The sequence below is a fragment of the Chelonia mydas genome, chromosome 1 (assembly GCF_015237465.2).
Source record: "Chelonia mydas isolate rCheMyd1 chromosome 1, rCheMyd1.pri.v2, whole genome shotgun sequence".
NCBI lineage: Eukaryota > Metazoa > Chordata > Testudines > Cheloniidae > Chelonia > Chelonia mydas.
The window spans coordinates 298,468,126-298,485,208 of record NC_057849.1 but is presented as its reverse complement, the minus strand read 5'-3'; the positions used below and the strand labels follow the sequence as shown (position 1 = coordinate 298,485,208).

At 44.9% G+C, this 17,083-nt stretch overlaps 1 protein-coding gene across 1 annotated transcript in view; it reads right to left on the bottom strand.

Annotated features, from left to right (window-relative positions):
- Positions 1-7,416: 7,416 nt before the first annotated feature.
- Positions 7,417-17,083, bottom strand: part of LOC114022058 — a 78,343-nt gene continuing 68,676 nt past the window's right edge. The window contains exon 11 of the mRNA XM_037888703.2: positions 7,417-12,624. Within this exon, the coding sequence (XP_037744631.1) occupies positions 12,567-12,624 (58 nt within the window). The 3' untranslated portion in view covers positions 7,417-12,566. The remainder of the gene's footprint in view (positions 12,625-17,083) is intronic.

Below are 17,083 nucleotides of genomic sequence, written 5' to 3'. Positions count from 1 at the left end.
ATACCTCAATTTCCTGGTGTACTGCTGCAAGGAAAGGTTCAAGTTTTGTGGCAAATTCCACAGGCTCTTCGAGTGTCTCTGGCCTCCTTTCGCTGATCTTGATTTGCAAGTCCAAGTTCAGCTGAGCATCGATGAATTGGTCCATTGCCTCAGTGGTATCCTGATATGCCAGGAACACAAGTCTCCGCAGGTCCTCTATCAGTTCAGGTGGGGTTTCTTCTAGCCCCACAGCCTGAGCCTGAATCAGCTGACCTGGGCTAGCTGTGGCCGTGCCATGGTTATTTTATTGCAATGCAGACATAGCCTCTTCCCAGCTATTCATTTGGACTATAATGTTGAACTGAGTCAAAGAAGCCTCTCAGAGAGCTTTTCCCTCAAAGTTTTTGCATCACTGGATCTGGAATAGCCTGGCATTTCCCCCCGGGCCTCTGTGGATTGCAAAAAGGGTAGAAAACTGTTGTAAATGACCAGTTTTATCCATGTCTTCTGGCTGGCTCAATTCCTCATCCAGGCAGCTGCTTTCCACTGTGATTTGTGACCCCCTTTGATTTCCTTCAGGAGTTGAATTTTCAGCTCCTTGCATCCTTGCTGCAGCTCATCTCTGTTAGCAAGTTGCAAGTTGGCTAAAGTTTGCCTGGTCTCTTCTATTTCATGGAAAAACTTCTGGTCTATGATAGTCAGATTGCTGGTCACCTCTTAGATCTGTCTTGCCATTTCAGCCTGGGAGTTTTGCAGCTGAGCTTCCCAACTTGTCTGGACTCTTTGAAATTATTGCTCCAACTGAGATTTGATCACCACTGGAGGTCAACATTCAGCCCTTTCTGGGAATCCTCCACATACTCCCTTAGTTTCTTTTGTGAAGCCTCCAGTCTTGGTTTAAATTCTTTTGTCCATCCTTGATTTCTGCAAGCATCCCCATTATTTTCTCCATCTTGGTTCAACAAGAAGACCAGCTCACAATTTCTATTCTTGAAAATTGGATCACACCCCTAACTTGTGTTTCCCCTTTTTGACCCCAGTGGAATTCTGGACCCTGGAGACATTCCAATTAGAAGTAGAAACTGATGGAATCTGCTATTTTCTTTGGTGTAATCTTAGTTATTTACAAGGAATGTACAAAGTTCTGCTCCTCCGAATGCAGGAGGAACCAAAAACAAAAGGAACAGTTTCTTAGATCACAGCCAAGCCTCTTTAGCCAACAGACCCAAAAGCTCTTTCTTTAGCTTTTTCCAGGGTCACACTGTGCAAATAGGCAATTGCTAGGCATTCTTGCTTTTTGCCTCTGTCTCTCTCTGTTCTTGTCTATCCCCTGTTTGTGTGTTCTCTCATCCACCCACCCAAACCCCTGGTCACAACTTTTTTTACAGTGGTTTGAACTTTGGTGTAAGAACATCCTTTGAAGAGCCAGTCAGCAGGAAGACAATCATTCTCCATTGATGAAGTTGTGTGGCAATCACTGCCATGATGACTTTTGTAAACACCCTGAGGTAGAGGAAAGCCTAAAGAGGAGCACTTGATATTGAAAGTGTTCCTGGACTTATAACAAATCACAGAACCTCTTGTGAGAAGGATGTATCGTGATATGAACGTTTGCATCTTGTCGGTTGAGAGTTGTGAACCAGTCCCTCAGATCTAGAGACAGTATGATAGCTGCAAGTATCACCATCCTGAACTTTTGTACGTTGATTAAGGTATTGACCATCCTGAGATCTAGGACTGGTCTCTATCTACCTTTCTTTTTGGGGGAAATGAGGAAGTATGTGAAATAAAATTCCTTTCTTCTGTACTGTGAGGGAACCAGTTCCACAGCTCCTATTGAAGAAGGGACAGAACCTCTTGTTCCAGGAGAGGTCCATGAGATGGGTTCCCTGAAAAGGGATGAGGAAAATGGTTGGGAGGAGGGTGTAGATTGGAAATGGAAGTAGTTTCCTGATATTACAGCCTCCAGAACCCATCTGTCAGAAGTAATCTACCCCTGTGATTTGTGGAAATGGCAGAGAATCTCCAAAAGGTGGGAGGGTGTGGGTAGCATGGTGCAGCAGCAGATCTGGAACATGGGAATGTTCATGATCTTTGATCAAGGTGTCAGAATGAATGTGTGGCTGATGAGGACAGTTGAGTTGTCACAGATGGAGCAGTCAAGGATTTTCTTTTCTGAAACCTAGGTTTATTTTTAGGGGTTCTGACAAATATGTAGGAAGAAAATTGAGATGGACTAGGTCACTGAGCTGTCTTTTTCTTCCTCTTCAGATGATTCCTCTTGTGGTGGAGATTGATATGGAGGGACGGAGGGAACAGGAGAGCACTCCATCCAAGACCTAGGTGCCTTGGAGAACCACTGGCAGTAGGCTGCCCAAGGATCCCAATGTGCCCATTGAATAGAGCCGTAAGGACGCAGAAGAGGCATCCAACTGCAGTCATACCACAGAGGATGTGGAACAATTTGAGGCTGTTTCTTGAAGTGTCCCTCAAGGAGACAAGTTCAGGAGAGTCAAGCCTGGGTTGATAATCAAAGAAGCCTTGGATGGAAATTTGGGAATTAGCAGAGCTGCCATCTGCTTAGACAAAAAGGGGAGGCACAGACAATGGTTGGGTTTTGGGTTATCTGTCCCTCCCATGTGTACCAGGGAACGGTTCAGTACCAATGATTGCTGAGGTATTGCAGATAACACAGGCTGCAGTACTCAATAAGGGGGAATTCAAGTTCACTGAAGACAAATACATCTCTGGAGAACCTAAACTACTGCAGTGCCAGTTGTATTTGTGCAGAAACCCGGTAAGTCTGATCCGTAGGACCCTGCAGTACTGAGGAGGGGGCAGATTGCATCAGCACCAGTTGAATGACTGGTCTGGGTACCGAAGAAGCAGTTGAACACCATCTTCCTTGGTGCAGAATTGTTAGAGTCTCTAGCACTTCAATCATGCTTTGATGGTACTGAAATGTGCTTTGGTGCTGAGTGATGGGTAACGTCACGATACCCATCACTCAGCACCAAAGCACATTTCAGGTGTACTTAAGGGTTTCAGTGTATAGTGGCGATTGGTACTGGGGCCACCTAGAGTCTAGGTGGTACCCTTCATGGGGTACCAGACCTCCAGCAAGGCAGGAACTCCTTTTTGGAACTCCTTTTGGCCGAAGACTTTGCACCATCACCTGCCCATCTCTCTCTCAAAAGTAATCAAGCTGTTGAGGTTCATGGGGCACTGTGGTCACTCGAAGACCACTATACTAGTGGAGAGGGCATTGTCTCTGGATTAGGATCTGATGTGGGATGGAGGGAGCATTCCATCATGTGGAGACAAAGCTTTATTTTCCTATATTGCACGGAATGACTCTTGAATCCAAAGCAGATTTTACACTTCAGTGACATGTGAGTATCCTCTAAACAGTGAATACAGTGTGAGTGGCTGTCACTCACTGAGAAGGACTCTGAGGAAGTGAGGCAACGTTTGAATCCTGGGGCCAGGGCTGGCCGTAGGGGTGGGCAGACTGTGCATGCCCTGCTGAGGGGCACCTCCAGATCAGCGGTGTCCTGTCCCTCCTCCCCATGCTGCTCTTCAGCTGTCTGCAGCTGTTTCTGCTCCTGTCCAGGAGCGACAGAAGCTCCATAAAAGTGTGCATGTGGGGGGCTACCAGTGCCAAAACAGTGCCCCTGCTCCCCCATGCTACTCCTTCCCCTGAAGCACAGCCCCCGCTACCCCTTCCCCACAAGCCCCTGCCCACACACTGCCCCTTCACCCCGAGGCCCTGTCCTCACTCACTCCTCTCTGCCCCCTCCCCACCCATTGCTCACACTTACAGCTGGTAAAAGTGGGAGGGCATAACCCTCCCACTTTTAAAACTGATGGGGCCATAGTCCCCTGGTCCCCCTGTTCCAGCGCCCCTGTTCCTACCCCCTCACCCACGCTTGGAGCTGCCCCTGGCCAAGCTGTTCCCAGGAGCCTCCTGTCTGCTGTTCCTGGGGGGGACGGTGTTGATGTCAGAGTGTCCCCATCCCCCTGCCCGTGTACCCAGTCTCCACTGAGCTGGGGTGAGGGGACAGGAGTTTGTGCTGCTTCCTCTGGGTCATGAATGGACGCTGCTGGCCTCTGCTGCGGGGCTGAACAAACCTTCAGACTAGTGAGTGCTTAAAGTGACAGTGTGCTGTCTCTCACACTCCCCAACACGCACACTGTCTCACACACTCCGAAGACACACACTGTCTCTCTCACACACACATATAACATTCACACTCTGTCTCCCACACTCTCCCAACACATGCTCTGTCTGTCTCTGATACACACACACACACACACAAAATCTCTCAAACTCCCCCAATCCACAAACCCCATCTCTTTCACACACCCACTCTCTCACCCCCTCAACACATTCTATTTCTCTCACACTCACTGTCTCACACACTCCTCCAACACACACTCTGTCTCTCTCTCACACCCCCACAAATACACCCACACTCTGCCTCTCTCTCTCTTTCACACACACACGCTCTATCTCTCACACTACCCCAACACACACTCTGTCTCTCTCTGGTGTGCGCACATGCGCGCGCGCGCACACACACACACACACACACCCCAACACACATTTGTATTATTGTTGTTGTTGTTACTTCTTAGTATTTCCAGTTGAAATGCACATATATTCTCTGTAATTTTATTCTTTCAAAGTTTGTTAAGGATTACAATGCTGTTATTTTAGGTTTTTGACTAGTCTGTGCATTTCATAATTTTATTTCTCTCTTATGCTTAAATTTAATTCTTTGAGTAGTGAGTTCTAAAATGCCTAACCTGTCTTGGCTGGAGTAATTACCATTATTACTTTTATTATCATATTGTGCTTTGTCATTCATTATTGAAAGTGGTACAATCAAATAATAGTATCCTACTAGAATGTAAATTTAGCTTGTACTCACCTTAGTAGTCCCAGTTTAAAAAAATTAGCTAAACACATAACTTCAGACATTGTGTAGATGAAGGTAGCTTATTTTCAAATTGTATTTTTAGTTATATCTGTAAAATAACTTAAAATTCATATGAAAATAAATGCAGTTCCAAGTATGATACTAATAGCAATGATGGAGTCAAATGTTAGTGAGTCACATACATGGTTGTGATTGGTAAACATAAATGCCAAAATAATTACAAAAATAAATTCCCTTTCTTAACAAAAGAGAAAAAACCCTTAATCACATATGTTAAAAATAAGTAAATATGTTTCTAGTGGAGTGAAAAACAATTGACTAAAATAGAGGAGATAATGGCAGTAACAGAGTGTGTCTCTTAGAGAAAGTAAGCAGATTTTAAGATTTTATTTATTTTTATTTATCTCTACTAAAGATAGTGTGCAATGTATCAAACTTGTATTTCTAATATCTGTGTTAAAGCTTCATTACTGACACCTCAAGGTTTGGGATTGGGAATATTTTGCTGTATTATCTCCTGATTGTTCTAAATTTATATATAAACTTAAAATGTGGCTTTAATTGGAGTTTGTATATATTTTTTCTTTCTTTATATAGGAATTAGATAGTGTCCCTGCCAGCTAATTCCTAAGTTATTATCTGCAAAAAAACCCTAGAGTTTTCAAGTGCCTAAGTAGCTCCTGGAATCACACTTAAAGTTGCTCCCTATCACTCAAAATCTGAAATGGCGCCCCTGGTGAGCCAGAAGTGGCCAGAGGGCTGGGGGAGGGCCATGGGCTCTGGCAAGATGCAACCCCTGTGTGACGGCACAAAGTCCACCTTGAGCCAGACGCTGAGCACCAGGCACCACAAACCACAGCAGCAGCGCAGAAGTAAGAGTGCCCATACACCACATACCATGCCATCCTTACTTCTGCACTGCTGCTGGCAGTGGTGTTGCCTTCAGAGCTGGGCGCCTGCCCAGCAACCACTGCTCTACAGCTGCTCCGCCAGTGCTTAATTTGTGCCGAGGCTGAGCTCTGGCACCTCTTTCAACACAAATTAAGCACTGGGGGGGAGGCAGCGGGGCCTAGAGGTGGTGCGGGGTGGGGATGGTGAAGAGCCTAGAGAGCCTATGGGGACCAGGGGTGATGGGGGGGAACCAAAATACAAGTTCACCCAGAGTGCCATTTTCCCTAAGGCCGGCCCTGCCTGGGGCTTTAGGCATACCCAGAGGAGAAAAGAAAGCCCCTTCAGAGAAGGAATGTTCTTCTCTCAGTGGAGGGAAGGCTAAAAGCCTCAGTTTATCAACCCCCCCCCCACCACTAAACTATAAAAGCAAAACTAGCAGAGAAAGCAAACTAAACTAAACTACAAGGAACAAGCAAGGTAAGTAGCTGTGCAAACTCTACTGTCTCAGGCCAAGGCCACTGATAAGAAACTGTGAGTGGTCTGTCTGTCATGGCCCTTTATACCATTGGTGTGGGGTACAAGAGTAGCTAGGGTGTATGCAGAGACCAAATGTGCATGGCTGCTGAAAATCTCCAATCGAAAGCGCATGGGGGCATCCACACTTTAAGTGGATTACCCATAGGGACATTACTCGAATAAGGAAGTTTTAACTCAACCCATAACAAGGTTTAACCCAGCTCACAACAGTGTTATATCCTGGAAATGAAAGGCTCCATTCTGAAAAGCAAGTCTGAAAAATGGCATTGTGATATTTCAGATTTATTGATTCTTGGTGACTTCCAGATAAAATCTGCTCACATTACAAGTAAAATGATGGGGAGGATTTCTAACTGGCAGCCCTGTGGACTTAACCTGGGTTCTGAAAGGCAAGCTGGGTTCTTTTCTTGTCCTGTATCATCAACAGTATAGATTTTGCAAGCCCAATAATGTCCTTGACTACAATTATTCAATGCCATTGTCTTTACTGGATTTGCATGGTCCCATAATTGGAACTGAGTAAACTTTTCTGTAATTGGAATGGACTAAATCTCTCTTGATTCACAAGAAGGACTAGAATCCAGCTCACGTTCTCAGCTGTGTTTATCCCTGCAGGGATAACAAGATTAATAAAATCTTATTTTTGTCATTGAAGAAAACAGATTTGGTTCTGAATACCCATAGGAAAGATTCAAAGTAAGACAGTGCCATTTTTACACAGTCACTTTTCAGAACAGAAGAGAAGGTTACTCACCTTGTGCAGTAACTGAGGTTCTTCAAGATGTGTGTCCCTGTGGGTGCTCCGCTTTAGGTGTTCGTGCACCCCTGTGCTCGCAGTCAGAGACTTTTAGCAGCAGTGCCCGGTTGGGTCGCACATACGTGGTCCCTGCCTCGCGCTGCTGCAGGCAGTTAACCGATGCTGTGCGACCAACCCCCACTCAGTTCCTCCTCTACTGCAGAGACTAATTAGGAAACTCCGAAGTAGACAGGAGGAGGGAGGGTAGTGGAGCACCCACAGAGACACACATCTCGAAGAACCACAGTTACTGCACAAGTAACCTTCTCTTCTTCTTCGAGCGCTGTCCCTGTGGGTGCTCCACTTTAGGTGACTTCAGAGCAGTGCCCTCCAATGGAAGGAGGTGCTTCGGAGTTGAAGTCGTGACCTCTGATAGTAGAGAGCATCCGAAGGAGGTATCAGCTGTTGCCTGTTGCTCTAAGGCATAGTGCTGTCTAAAGGTATGGGCTGAGGCCCAGGCAGCAACTCTACAAATGTCTGTGACAGGTGCATTGTGCAGGGAAGCCGTGAAGGCTGATAAAGCTCTAGTGGGATGTGAGCGAATCCCCATGAGGGACTGGCAGTCACACTGATGATAGCAGAGTTTTGTGCGATTATGGATCTATGTGGAAAGTCTTTATTTAGAGATGGTGCTCCTTTTGAAGCATTCAGTGATGGATAGAAACAGTCTGGATGATTTATGGGATGGGTTAGTCCTGTCTATGTAAGAAGCAATGCTCTCCGAACATCAAGATTATGAAGTGTGTAATGTGTTCTATCTGTGTGGGGTTTAGGGGTGTGGTCTGAGGAAGGCTTTATCCTCAAAGAAGACCATGTATGGGGGTTCCGCCATGAAAGCTCACAGTGCTCCCTCTTGTCCGACAGATGTCACTGCCAGAAGAAATGCTCTTTCATAGAATGGTGTAGTAGTGATTATGTCTTCCTGGGTTCAACCGGGGAAGAGGTGATGATCCGAAGGACCACGTTCAGGTCCCATGGTGTAGTAGGCTCACATAGTTCAGGGTATGCATTATTGAGTCCTCTGAGGAAACACTGGGTCAGTAGATGGATAAAGACGGGATGGCAATCCACCTGGGGTGGAATGTTGTGATGGTAGGTAGATGGACGTTTATTGAGCTCATGTATAGGTCTGACCATTTGAGTTCTAATAGGTAACGCAGTATAGAGGGTAATGTCCCTGGAATGGAAGTCATCCGTTTTAGTTGGCACCAGGTCTTAACTTGTCTCCCCTTCAGGGTGTATGGGCGACAGTTCATTTCTGTTCAACTGTGTAACTATAGTTTATATCTCATCTGAACAGGTCAGCTCAGGTTCCGTGAGCCATGGAGGAGCCATGCTCTGAGACTGAGTTTCTGTGGATCCAGGACATGGCCTGAGTCCTGGGACAGTGGGTGAGACAGAAGTGGGAGTGAGATTCATGGATTCAAATAGCCTTGTCCTTGATGAGTGGCAGGAATTGGGAGCAAGCGTTGCGGACAGCTTGAAGTTCCAATAGGTTTATATGTTGAAGGGATTCTGCAAGGGATCAGCAGCCCTATACAGAATGTGGGTGCAGGTGTGCTCCGCATCCCAGGAGTGAGACATTTGTGGTCTGAATGAAGGGTGCTCCCGTGCATACGTTGGTCGGTTTTGCCCACCAGAGAAGGGAGTCCTTTATTTTGCCCAGTATCATGGGGTGCATGTTTATGCCATGCCTGTGTGGAACAAAGCTGATACATAGCCTTCCTTGTAGGCAACGGATGTTTAATCTGATGTGTCTGACAGCAAATGTTGTGGCTGCCATGTAGTCAAGGAGTTGGGAGCAAGTCCTGGCAGATACCTGTGGGCTATTTCACGCAGTAGGTATGAGGCTGGTGAGAGTGAGAGAACGGTGTCTCGGTAGTGAGATTATAGCCTTGAGAGAGTTGAGGTGGGCCCCAATGAAGTCCAGCTCTTGCACTGTTGTTAGAGTGGGCTGGTCGGTATTTATTAGGAAGCCCAGATTCATGAAGAGGGTTACCACCTCTTCAGTGGCTTGCAATGCTGTCTACTGGGTTGACACTTTTAGCAGGCAGTCGCTTATAGTGTATAGTGGGACCATCTGGAATCATTGTGTTTCTGACAAACTTGTTGAATTATTGGAGGTCAAGCATTGGTGTCCATCCACCGGAGTTCTTGTTAGGGGAAGTTGATGGTTGGGATGCAGCAACTTGAGAAGTAGATTGTTGGCCCCTCAGGGACTGTGTCTGCGACCCTGTGAGTCAAATCACCCTGTTGTTGTTTGAATACATTGGCCAGTGGTATCACTGGGGTGTAAAGTAATTCCTCTGTTTCCTGTTCAGTTTGGGGTTCTAGGTTCCCAAGGATCAGAGAGTCACTCGTGAGTCCGTGAGTGAGTGGAGTGAGTCTTCTGTCTTTTTGGTAAATAACTGGGGCTGGCAAGTCTTCCACTGTGGATTGCACCTCTGCGGGGAAGCCAAAAAGATAGAGCCATGAGGCCCTTCTCATTACAACCACCATCGACAACGATGTTGCAGCCCTGTCCTCAGAATCAAGTGCTGCAAATTGTTCTCCCTTGTCCTTGGCAATAAAGTTAGTCAATTTGGACATTTTTGTGTAGTTTGTATAGTTGTATTTTGTTAGTCATGTTGCATAGTTGGCTATGCGGAGATGAGGGATAGCCGAGGAGTAAGCCTTATTGCCAAAACTGATCAAGTCTTTTCCAGTCCTTATCATGAGTTGTGTTTCAGGGCTGTTGTTGCATGCCATGTCGCTGGACTGCGTCTATCACTAAGAAATCAGGTGCTGAATCCATGCCCTTTGTTGGTACACACCTCCTGTCAGACCTCCCACCAGCTGGAGGGGCAGCCATAGGGGTCCACAGAATGACCCTTACAAGGTCCATCAGTGCCTCATTCATGTGAAGGGCAATTTTTTTTTTAAACAAAGCAGCTGTATGCAAAAAGTCCACTAGCCCATGCTGTATCACCGGGATCTCCTCAAGAGAGATGTCCAGAGAGGGCCACACCCTCTCAAATAAGCCATGGAACAGTTTGAAATCATCCCCACTATTAGGGGGAGGAGGCATAAAGTTGTCCTCTGCGGACAATGATGGTAAGTGATGTCCCCTGCAGGGGTGGAGGTTCTTCCTCCTCTTCCCCTGGTACCACTGAGGGTGCTGGTACAGAAGCTGTGGGGAATTACTGTGTGCTGGGTCTGGCCGTGGTGGGCAGTCCCCCCTTGTGTGGGGCATATGACCCATGGAGTCCAGTATGCCCATTGGGATGGGAGCGGCATAGGGGGTCCCCATACCACTGTAAGTACCCAGGGACAGCATAATATGCCCCAGGTGAGACTCCTGAGTTTACTGACTCCTGATGGATAGGAGCCGATGGGGGAATAGCTCCCTGTTCTTCCTCATCTTCCTCCTTCAAATAAGGAGCGAGACAGTGAGTGATGTCGGGGACACAAGGAGACTTGGTGCCGAGGGTATCATTCTCGTATTGGTACCACAGATAGGAGGATCAGGGGCAGAGATGAATACCAGAACCCTCTGTCTGAGGAACTGCTGCTGTGATGGTTTGATTGGCCCCTGGGGCTGCCTCCTTGTTAGTGCCAGGGCTGCAGAGAAGGCAGCGCTGCTGGCTGCGCCTCTGTGCGTGTTAGGTGAACTTTTGAAGAAGCTGCCTTTTGTAGTGGCACCGCGCCACCATTTGTAGATCGCAATGCGGAGGCACAGGGTTTTGGTTTCATCTTAGTGCCTGTGTCGGAGCCGGCTCTTGTAGAGTCTCTGGCTCTAGCGGTGCCGGGAATTTCCGCTACTTCAGCTCCCGGTGCTGACAGCACAGCCGGTGCCGGTATTGGATGCCTGCCCGTGGAATGAACGTACATCGCAGTGCAGAGGCACAGGGTCTTGATTTCCCCTTAGTGCCTGCATCGGAGCCTGCTCCTGTAGAGTCTCTGTCTCTAGCAGTGCTGACGGTGCTGGGATTTTCCATTACTTCAGCTCCCGGTGCTGACAGCACAAACACCTAAAGTGGAGCACCCACAGGGACAGCACTCGAAGCAGAACCATAGTTTAAAGCCTAAGAAAAGGCTGGAGGTGGCATCTTGTGTGGTGTCCATCCACTAAATGCATGGAAAGAAAAATTTATGCTTGGACATGGATGCTATATTAGAAAGAAAGAAATTATAATTCTACCTAGTTTAGGACCTCAAATTAAACCATGAGAATACGGATATTCTAGCCCACATAATTAGCTGAACAGCCTCCCATATGTCACACTATTGAGCTATTGGTGACTCATAATAGCTATGGTGCATAACAATGACTGCCTCATTTTAGAATATTTTGACAGTTGTACTTTACAGTATGTTGAACATTATGCCTAATATTTTGAAATGAAATTTTTAAAAGAAAAGAGTCTGAGAGGCCCACCACCCCTTTTAATTCATACTGGTGCTACTACCTCACCATACAAAACTTCACTCAGTGCTCCAGGAAACTACTGTTTGAGGTGGCAGAAGTACTGGTGTCAGAGAGGAATGTGCTACTTAACTTTTTATGGGCACTCACAGGAAAACTGGAGGGAAGGATTCTCTGTCCCAACAGGTAGAAAAGTACGACTCAGGAGCTGCATCATAGTCTAGAGACTTTTTTATTTTAATGACAATGTCCTTCCAGCCTAGGCTTTGGAGGTAAGGAGCATGGTTCCTGCAGTTTTTCTGCTGAATGGAGTGAACTATTTTGAGTAGGAGGTAGGACAGGAGAGACTGAGTTGTATTAACAAGAACTGCTTTTAGCTACTTTTTAAATAAAAAAAATGTAAACACAAATACATTTCATTGGGATAAGATGTACAGCCGAGTCACTCAGTTACTCCTACCGCTGGAGTAACACAGTAGACTGGTCTCATACAGAATATACTGTAATTAGCCAGGAAGCCTTTTCATTTGTTTCAGCAATGGTGAATTGGTTTCCTTATCCCCTTCCACAATTACATAGTATAGGATGAAGGACCTGGCTAAAACAGAAAGTGCCAGATCTCCAGGTGCCGCATTCAGTGCATCAGGGCAAGCTGGGGCATAGGTATACTAAGTTCTTGGGAGGTAGAGAGGACTGAGGATCTGGGTGACAAAATTTTCAGAAAAAGCCAGTGATTTCTCTACAAATGGACTGGCCAAATAGCCAAATGTTTGACAGTTTCATTCTGGATGCTTTCCTCTGTGAAATATAGGCACAAGGGGCCTCTAATACACACAAAACATTAAAAAGTGAAATAAAAATGACAGAATTTCATCAAGTTAGCACTGGAGCTAATTTTGTGAAAGGGAAAAGCTAATTTTAAAACCTGTGTACCACAGAAAATATCACACATGATCTTATTTAATGGGAAAGGCAAAGTGTGGCCATTGTTTGAAACTACACTTACAGAGAAATCTTATTTATTGGATTTGGTCTTGCTGGCTTCAGATTTCTTTTGCTCTGGCTTCTTCTTACTAGAGAAATGGAATAGAAAGTGCCATATGTCATTTTCACCTATCAATTATTAACTCAACAGCCACAGCGTTTATCTTTATATTGCATTGCTTTACGCTCTGATATCAAAATTACAAGGAAATGTTATTCTCATACTTAGAATGTCATGTGTTGAACTTTATTTCTTCGTTTCACTGTTACAGTAGAAGATAAAAGAGAAGTTTAAGTAACTGTCAGCAAGTTTAGGTACCACATGTAGTTTTCCCTGTGCCTAATGGACTCCAAAGTCTTGCCTCTCATAGAATGGGATGCTTTTGTTTTTTTGTTAAAAGAATAAAAACATTTCTTGGTAGGAAAGTAATATGTTTCTCTGTGTGTGTGTGTAAACGTAGTGACTGCACAAGTCAAGGGAGTTCTCTCTGCTCTATCTGAGCATCTAAGAGGCACCCAACAAAAAGTGCCATCAAAGAAGACAAGCAATTACTGCCCCCAGAAACCTGAAGTCATCTCCTGAAGGGTGCACAAGCAACCTGTAATTTGGATTCAGGTGGAGATGGAAAAGTTATTACAGCCTCAACTAAGAGGTAAATCTGGAGAAAAATGAAATTGGTGAGGGTGGCTGCTGGTTGACATTTATGGGGTATATACACATTACATCCCCAAACCCCATGGAGCCCGTCCATTTCCAGAAGCAGTAGCTACTTCCCTCTCAATCCCCTACATAACATTTTAAAAACTTGGTTACAGCCTCAGTTCTTTCTTGCCTCTCAAAAGACATAAATGCTGTTGAGGACCAACCCATTCTGTTATCCGGATCTGTTTTACCCCATTTCCCCTCCAGTGGTAATTCCAGCTAATTCTCAAAGCACCCACTTTCCCAATGTCCTCCAACTTATTATATTTGCTCCCCAACATACCACATAGCCTAACAAATTCTTCCCAGTTACCTCCTACAACAAGCCACAGCTGGATAGATACTAGAGGACTGCAAAAAGGGCAAATATAGTACCCATCTATAAAAAGGAGAATTACAGACCAATTAGCTTAACTTCGGTACCCAGAAAGATAATGGAGTAAATAATCAACCAATTTTTAAGCACCTAGAAGAAAATAAAGTAATAAGCAACAGTCAACATGGATTTGTCAAGAACAAATCATATTAAACCAACCTAATATCCTTCTGTGATAGGGTAACAAGCCTTGCGGATGGGGGAGAAGCAGTAGATGTGGTATATCTTGACTTTAATAAGGCTATTGATACTGTCTCACGTGACTTGCTCATCAACAAACTAGATAAATGTAGCCTAGACAAACCTGCTATAAAGGTGGGTGCATAACTGGCTGGAAAACTGTACTCAGAGAATGGCTGTCAATGGTTCACAATTGAGCTGGAAGGGCATACCGAGTTGGGGCCCATGGGGATCCTGGGTCTGGTTCCATTCAACATCTTCATAAATAAGGCTAAGCTTATGTCATGGAGGTCATGGAAGACACAGATTCCATGACTTCCAGAGACATCCGTGACATTTTCCATTTCAGCCCCGGGTTGGCGGAGCTGGAGCTGTCAGCTGGTAGGGGCCCTGGAGCTCTGAACCACCGCGGGCAGCAGAGGGCCCCTACTGCTTCCAGCCGCTATGGATGGCAGGGAGACCTGGAGCTCTGAGCCACCACGGGCGGCAGGGGCCCCCGCAGCTTTCAGTTGCCATGGTTAGCAGGGGGACCCCGGAGGGAGCTGTCATACACAGTGGCGGCAGGTGCTGGACCCCCACTTTATCTCCCGCAGCAGGTCTTAGGCTCTCTTTTCCCCGCCGTCCCCAGTCAGCCCCATTTTGTCACAGTTATTTTTAGTAAAAGTCAGGGATATATCGGTCATGGACTCCTGTGAATTTTTGTTTATTGCCTATGACCTGCCCCTGACTTTTGCTAAAAATTACTGTGACAAAAATCTTAATCTTATTGATAAATGATTTAGCTAATGGCATAGAGAGTACACTTATAAAGTTTGTGAACGATACCAAGCTGGGGGGTTGCAAGGGCTTTGGAGGACAGGATTAGAATTCAAAATGATCTTGACAAACTGGAGAAATGGTCTGAATTAAATAGCATGAAATTCAATAAGAACAAATGCAAAGTACTACACTTAGAAAGGAATAATTAATTGCACAAATACAAAATGGGAAATTACTAGGAAGGAGTATTGCAGAAAAGTATCTGGGGATTATAGTATATCACAGTGGTCTTCAACCTGTGGTCCGCAGACCCCTGGGAGACCGCAGATTACATCTAAGATTTCCAATCTGCACCTCCATTTGAAACTTTTTAGGGGTTCTCAAATGAAAAAAAGGTTGAAAACCAGTGATGTATCACAAACTAAATATGACTCAAAAATGTAATACTATTGCAAAAACCATGAACATCATTCTGGGATATATTAGCAGGAGTGTTGTAACACAGGAGAAGTAATTCTTCTGCTCTACTCAGCACTGATAAGGCCTCAAACTTGAGTATTGTGTCCAGTTCTGGGCACCACACTTCCGGAAAGATGTGGAAAATTGGAGAAAGTCCAGAGGAGAGCAACAAAAATTATTAAAGGTCTAGAAAACATGATCCATGAGGAATGATTGAAAAAACTGGGTTTGTTTCATCAGGAGAAGAGACGACTGAGGGCGGACACGATAACAATTCTCAAGTACATAAAAGGCTGTTATAAAAAAGAGGATGATACATTGTTCTCCTTAACCACTAAGGACAGGACAAGAAGTAATGGGCTTAAATTGCAGCAAGGGAGATTTTTGGTTAGACATTAGGAAAACATTCCTAACTGTAAGGGTAGTTAAGCACTGGAACAAATTACCAGGAAGGCTGTGGAATCTCCATCTTTGGAGGTTTTTACGAACAGGTTAGACAAACATCTGTAAGGGACATTTCTATGATTCTATGTTAATCTAGGAATGCCCATATGGTTAGCATGCTAGGACAAAACATGTATAGTTGGGATTATGTTTTCCAGTATGCATTACTTTGCATTTCTCAAGTTGAATTTTGTCTACCATTTTGTTGCCCCAAGACTCAGTTTTGTGAGATCGTTTTGTAACTCTTCAGTCAGCTTTGGACTTAACTATCTTGATTAATTTTGTATTGTCTGCAACTTTTGCCACACCTATTTACCTCTTTTTCCAGATCAGCACAGGTCCAAGTACAGATCTTTGGAGACGCTGCTATTTATCTCTGTCCACTGTGAAAACTGACCATTTATTCCTTCCCTTTATCTATTAACCAGTTAGTGATCCATGAGAGAACCTTTCCTCTTATCCCAGGGCTGCTTACTCCACTTAAGAGACTTTAGTGAGGGACCTTGTAAAAGGCTTTCTGAAAGTCCAAGTACGTTATAGCCACTCTTGTCCATATTTGTTGCCATCCTCAAAGAATTCTAATAGAATGGTGAGACAGGATTTCCTTTTACAAAAGCCATGTTGACTCTTCTCCAACATACAGGGAGTTCTCGGACTTACGACACAATTTGTTCCTCAGAATTGCATTGTAAGTCAAAACGTTGTAAGTCGAAACCGCTTTTCCCATAGGAATCAATGGCATGAAGGGGAGATTGGTTCCTGAACCAAGGCTTGATACACTATTTTCACCACAGTAACCCAGATTTTTGTACTAAATGAATTATAGATGACTAATGTTGCAACATCAATGTATTTACTGTACACTGTATTTTGTAAACAGCATTCAAATAAACATATAAACTCACATATACTGCCCAGAATGCTGGCAACACAGGCTCAGAAAGCCAGGGAGAACGGCACATATGCTGAGCCTTAGCCAATCACTGTTCAAGCTTTCTGATTGGCTCCCAGCCCTGGGCTTAGCCAATCAAAAACAAGCGGCAACCCCACCCAGCAACAAGCTACCCTGCTGCCTTGAAGCCAATCACAAGTGACCCCTTCCAGCTCCATAGCAGTATAATGCAACCAGGAAGTGATTTCAAGCGAACTTTATGTAAATAGAGTGTCATAAGGGCAAAACAAGCATCGTAGGGGTGAAACGGGCAGTCAATTGAAAAGCGCTGTAAGTGGCATCCGACGTAAATCGGGCGTCATAAGTCCAAGGTCTACCTGTATTGTGTTCATTTATGTGTCTGATAATTCTGTTCTTTACTATAGTTTCAATTAATTTGCCTGGTACTGAAGTTAGACTTGTGAGCCTGTAATTGCCAGGATCACCTCTGGAGCCCTTTTTTTAAAATCAGCATTACATTAACTATCACCCAGTCATCTGGTACAGAGGCTGATTTAAATGATAGGTTAGTAGTTCTGCAATTTCATACTTGAGTTCCTCCAGAACTCGTGGGTGAATACACCTGGTCCTGAGGACTTATTACTCTTTATCAATTTGTTCCAAAACCTCCTCTACTGACACCTCTATCTGGGACAGTTCCTCAGATTTGTCACCTAAAAAAAAAAAAAAAAAAAA